General features: G+C 42.8%; 1 protein-coding gene across 1 annotated transcript in view; it reads left to right on the plus strand.

Moving 5' to 3' along the window:
• The window catches only part of jarid2b (jumonji, AT rich interactive domain 2b), a 105,455-nt gene that overhangs the window by 79,317 nt on the left and 20,138 nt on the right, over nucleotides 1–6,000 (plus strand). The window contains exon 5 of the mRNA XM_056399195.1: nucleotides 3,378–3,596. Coding sequence (XP_056255170.1) covers nucleotides 3,378–3,596 — 219 coding nt within the window. The remainder of the gene's footprint in view (nucleotides 1–3,377; nucleotides 3,597–6,000) is intronic.

Raw genomic sequence — 6,000 nt, forward strand, 5'->3', positions numbered from 1 at the left:
AGTGTTTGGAAAGCTTTGATATGAGTATGATATTTAAACTAAGCTTGCAAAATAAATGTGGAGTGACATGTGGTAACCACAGGTCCCCCGACTGGCCAGTAATTGTTGTTAGTGCACTGTTCAAAGATGTAGTTAAAGAAAAGAATGTTGGAATAATGATTTCAATATGCTTATGTTCTCATCACAGAGGGAGAAAATAATCTGTCACATCAACATCATTTAGGAAGTTGATTTACAGCAGCTTGTTGGTACAGAAAGAACTGGGATTTTCTAGCTTTTGTGCAACTGTGTTGTCTTAAAGACTATTTTTATTCTGCAGTGTAGGCTTATCTAAAGGAGACTGCTTCAGGATTCAACAGTACTCTGGTGTGTGTGGTGCAGGTTAGCAGCAGCTAAGCCTTGCACCATGTCTTCTCCTTTGTCATTAGAAAGCCCAGGCTTAGTCAGGGTGTCATTTAAGTACTGAGTGTATCCGCACACACTTACACACAAATGTTTAGTGTATCCAAGCCAAGCTCTTTGTTGCAGATGTGTTTGGGTGAGCGCGTGTGTGTGTGTGTGTCACATTTACACAGATATTGATTACACAAGGCTGGTTACTAAACAGTTACTCAGCCCTTAGCAGCTTCGGTGCGCGGTTGCATAATTTTGACTGATGACCTAATGAACGAGCAAATTCCCTTCAATCTAAATCCTGTTGTCCAAAGAGACACCTCGTGAATGACTTGTGTAGTTTTGCTGCTAATTTCTGGCTTGTTCTAATATATACAAAATGTATCCCTCATATAATTCTGTTAGAAAATTGAATTATTTTGGTGTCCCGATGCTTGTGTTATCTTTACATTTTAATTAGGGCCACTTAATAATATATTGAATGTGTAAAATCTAAGATAAGTATTCAGCACCCTCCATAACAAGTGCGCTAATTAAATAATTGCCCCAGCTAATTCCTAATTCGCTCTGTGTGATTTTAAGTACTCTCTGTAGCTTAATGCAGGCTAGCTGAATTCAGCCTGTTTTTTTTTTCATTTTTAGAAGCTTAGTATTATTTTAATTGAGACATAATCACACATTGCTTACCATTAATGCCCTTTAAACACTGTGCACCCTAAAAGGGTAATAAAAACCACAGTAGTTGCTCATTTCATGCAATCGATTTAGTCATAAAGGACTCACAACTTCATAAAATCCAGTGTTTCCTGCTCATAAACAGACCAGATTTAATCAAAGCTATGAGGGTGTTGCATAACCGCTCGCTCTTGTCAACTCACAGTCACAGACACATAGTCATAGAAAATTTCAAATCCTAATTGTAGAATTGTAGATCTGTTCCGACCTTTTGTTAGTTGCTGAAGGTCACACGCAGTTACGTTCATATACACAGCCCCTCACTTAGCTTCTAGCAGTACATGGCTAACAATCAAGAATAGTTTGTGGTGCCCATACTGCATGTAAGTAGGAAGGGCTCATGGTAGCAGAATGTGTGTCCTCCTCCTTCTTCATACTGTCCATGTTCACTGTGAGAGACAAGGGAGAAATCTGTTGCTTGATGCAAAAACTCATTCCTGCCTTCAGCCAAAGCCAGTACGATGCATTCAGGTATTCTTCTGAATTCTTTAATGCTGATTTTTCATTTTATACTATAATAATAATAACTCACAATCAGTCCACGTAAGTAAAAGAAAATGGACACACAGATGTTGTTACGTACCAAGACAGTTTACGGAGTGCATAGCCTGCTGATTTTCTTCTTGCGGTCAGAGATGGGACGCTCCACTTGGTTGTCAATTCACAAGCTATCAGAACAGTTCATTCAGTGGCAATGGACAGCACAGTGCTTAAATTATTTTTTTTGTGATGTTTCTGGAAGCACACTGGCACATGATACAGTAAAAGTGATTTACAACTCAGCCCATGTCTATATATTTTTATATTTCTGTCCAAACACTTGGTGCCAGGCACTACTGCTGCTCACCACAAGGCTGCCTTATTTTTTTACTTTTTTTTATTTTTTATTTTTTTAGTCCTGCATCTGTATGACTGGAGCAGCTGTTTGCACACTGATTTATGAGTGCAACATTATGAGATTTAATAACATAGTTTTGGGCTTTATGACCTTTTATGAGTGTGAGTGTGTGTCGACATTCAGCTAACTGAGGTAACATTATAGGCTATCCACTGCCAAACACCATTTGCCTCCTTCCAGCATGTATTGAGCTAGATTTCTCAGAGATGACAATGAAAGTGATTGAGTGTGACAGAAAGAGGAAAGAGAGAGAACGTCAGTTTTCTTCTCCAATAGGGGGAGAGATTGACAGTAATCCTGTTTTGGAAGAGTGAAAGCGACAGATTTGGGATTAGCTCAGCAGTGAGAGAGAGAGAGACTATTTGGTTTCTAAAGTAACTCTTTTACAGAGTTAGATATTTGAGCACATGTACAGTATATACGTCTCAATAAAACTGTCAACATCGAGCGTCTCCGTGGGAAGATGACTTGTTATATACTCCTAATGCTCTGGCTTCAGTTGTAGCTATCAGAATGTGTTACAAGTCATCACCTCCCTCTCCCCCGCACCAGTGATCTTGCTAGAAGCGGCACCACTAACACTAATGTCTCGCAGCGACATTTACAAAACATTGCAACAAGAAACCAAAAACAGGATAAGGGATGTGGATAATGGATAACATGATAAACACCAGGAACAAAGATCAAGGTCAGTTGATAAATGATATTTCCATAGATGCAGCTTATCAGTGTGAGATTTCAGGAGCTGACAGAGGTTTGGCCTGATTCACGCAAAGTGCAAAATGCGTGTTGTAAAGTAAAACTGCCATGGCTTTGCAAATCATTCAAACATTGTGCCATTGTGTATGTTTATGCGTTTTTAGTGTGTGAGCGGGTGCAACAATGGCGCAGCAATGTGCAGAGCAGTTTACACAGCATCAATAGGCCACCAGCTGGGATAATAACAGATGAAAAAAAACAAAAAAAAAAAAAACAGCAGCTCAATCACCATCATTCACAAACCCTTCAGCAACTTCTATTTTCTACATAATTTTTTTGCCACTTACATATTGATGTTGATTCATCTGTAATGTCTGACATTAGAATGGAAAAAAGAGATTTTTTTTCCCCCATACATGCACAACTGGGGGTCTCAAAAAAGGTGTATTGTGTTCAAATAGGATAATATCTCATATTGAGTTTACCTGCACTAAAGCTGTGTTTTTTTATAGTGATTTCTTATTTCAAATTGTAATTTTTCCTTTTCTTTTCATTTCCCTCCCTCCTTTCTCCTCCCCCAACTTACCGCTTCATTATTCATCTCCATCCTCGTGTCCCTTTCTCCTCCTTTCCTCCACCTCTCTGCACTCAGGTTCATCGGCCCTGCCCAGCAACATGGCCTACTTCGGAAGCTCCCAGGAGGAGGAGGACCTGGAGGAGGAGGACGAGGAGGAGGAGGAGGAGGTGAGGAACGGCGGTGGTATCCACTCTCACGGCGGGGGAAGCAGCAGCCAAGCCTCGGCCTCCTCCTCCTGCCATTCGACACCTCGCAAGGGCAAGCTCCCCGCCAGGCAGCCGCTCAATGGGCATGGTAAGGAACAGGACCAGAGCTCGGAACAAAGCATGTCATATTTTTTTTTATTACTAACACACTTTTCCTGTCCTCACACACTGGACAAGGGAATGGTTTCAGTTGATCTAATGCACCACAGACATACTGCCAGAGTTTTACTGTCTGAGGAGAAGGATGGAGGAGTTGGCGAGAAAGAGAAAAATAGAAGAGAGGAGGTGCAAGAGTGGGGGGGATGAAAGTGAGGGAAGAAGGAGGAAAAGATAGATGGATGGATGAAGAAGGATATGAGAGCAAAAAGAAGAAGAGGATGAGTGAAGGATGAAGCACCAGCAGAGCAAGGAGGAATGGAAAGATTCACTGTGGAAAAAGATTTGGAGAGAGTGAAAGATGGAGAAAAACTCGGGCTAAATGGGAACATAGAATGAGCTGTGAGACAGGAGACAGAGTAGTAGTCCCTTTCCGTGTGTGTGTGTGTGTGTGTGTGTGTGTGTGTGTGTGTGTGTCTGTCTGTGTGTGTGTGTGAGAGAGAGAGAGAGAGAAAAACACACAGAGAGCAATTTCAAGTTTGCCCTCTTGTTTTCCACTGCGGAGACGGGGTAAGTCACATGGGATAGCAGGGCAGCTCATCGACTCTTTCCACCCCAATTAACACTTAGCTCGCTAAGCCCTAACAAGGTGTTTATGCACACACTGCAACAGCTGGCCGGGGCCCTCCACTCACACTCACACACTCACACACACACACACACACACACACACACACACAACGCAGTGGCATATGTACACCCCTTGGGGCACATAGACATTCGGATGAATACACATACACACACTCGTGCACAACATCTAGGAAATGGCATGCATGCAACTGAGCCTATGAGAACAGAGACGCACGCCGAGGACTATAAAAACAAGTACGCTTCAGAAACGTTACCTGTTGTACAGCAAAATGACACAAATAATCTTTCTTCACAGGCAGAAAATCATTCAGTCTATTCAGTTGATGATATAAATTGACAAGATGGAGATTTGTGTATAAAAGAAGTTTATTCAGTAGAATCCAAAATAGTTCTCCCTTGTCCCATTTTTATTTACAGTGGCACATCATGTGTGTCTGATATCCATCTTGTAGTATTGAATCCACAGTTTTTCTACAAAGCTTTAGAGAAACGATTTTAACCTGGAGGCCGGCCCTCCCTCCCTGGCAGACTTTAGAGACACACAATCCTTCCGGCCAGGCGTTTCCCCGTGAAACAAGGGCTGGATTTCACAGTTCCTCCTCGCCGCCCTCCCTGACTCCCTCTCTCCCTCCTCAGTCGGTAGAATCACGGCCAGAAAGGTTCAAAAGGTGAACGCTTTGCTCAGCTTTTTCCTCTGTCATCCTCTCAAGTGGAATGTGGAGGAGGAGAGAAACGGGCGGGATTAAGAGAGAAAGACAGAGAGAGTTCCATAGATTTGCTTGAATTGAACTCTCAGAGAACTGTGCTCTGCCTTTGTGTAAGTTCATCAGCGAGTGCTTGTCGTCGTCCCCCCACACACACACACATACACACACACAAAGTTGCATATACTTGTCTCTCATTCTCAGATGAACATCTGTAGCTGCAGCTCGAAACACAGACTGTACATTTGCACATTTCTGTATAAGGAGGACAAACAGTAGGACAGTGAAACCTGTTTGAACAAATCCAGGCTTGTTGTGTGCATGCGGACAGCTTATTCTCCCTTCTTATCTCGTATACCAACACTGTTTGCAAAGCAGCTTGGCGCCTTCACCGTGATATGCTAAATAAATAGATAAGAGGGAAATAAGCTGATATACTTTGTAGGGGACAATAAGAGATGAGGAGGTTAAGGACACAGGAACGGACGTTTGTGTACATACGTAGGTGTGTGCACACTCAGTCAAGACTGGGTCATTGCTTCAGTGTTGAGACAGTGTTTATACTGTGTTGGATATCAGGCGCATGCACACACACACACACACACACACACACACACACCTTAGTACATTTTGTGGTATTAAGATTGGTGTCAAACGTGACACTTTAATATGCAGCTTGGGCCGCTCTCTCCAGCAGGAGCCGGGTTATATGGGCTCTTAGGGAGGGGGAGGAGAGGGGGGCGGGTATGGGAACAGTTGAGGGAAAGGAGAAATAGAATTAGTGAAGGAGAGAGAAACATCTTATTCTGGGAGGTAAAGAGAGACGGGAAGGGCCCTACATTGTAGGCCATTCATCAGCGCTCCACATTCTCTCCACTTCTCTCTCTCTCTCTCTCGGCCATGTGCCATGTTGACATAGCTAAATTAAACAGCTTTTATTGGGCTCCGTTTCTTGCTTAGCTCACTTCTCAAAATGTCAGGTTTTCTCTCATTTTTTATTGAGGCAGGGGCCCCAGAGGCTCGCAGAGGCTTACTTCTGGT

Source organism: Seriola aureovittata, chromosome 16 (genome assembly GCF_021018895.1).
Source record: "Seriola aureovittata isolate HTS-2021-v1 ecotype China chromosome 16, ASM2101889v1, whole genome shotgun sequence".
In the NCBI taxonomy this organism is placed as follows: domain Eukaryota; kingdom Metazoa; phylum Chordata; class Actinopteri; order Carangiformes; family Carangidae; genus Seriola; species Seriola aureovittata.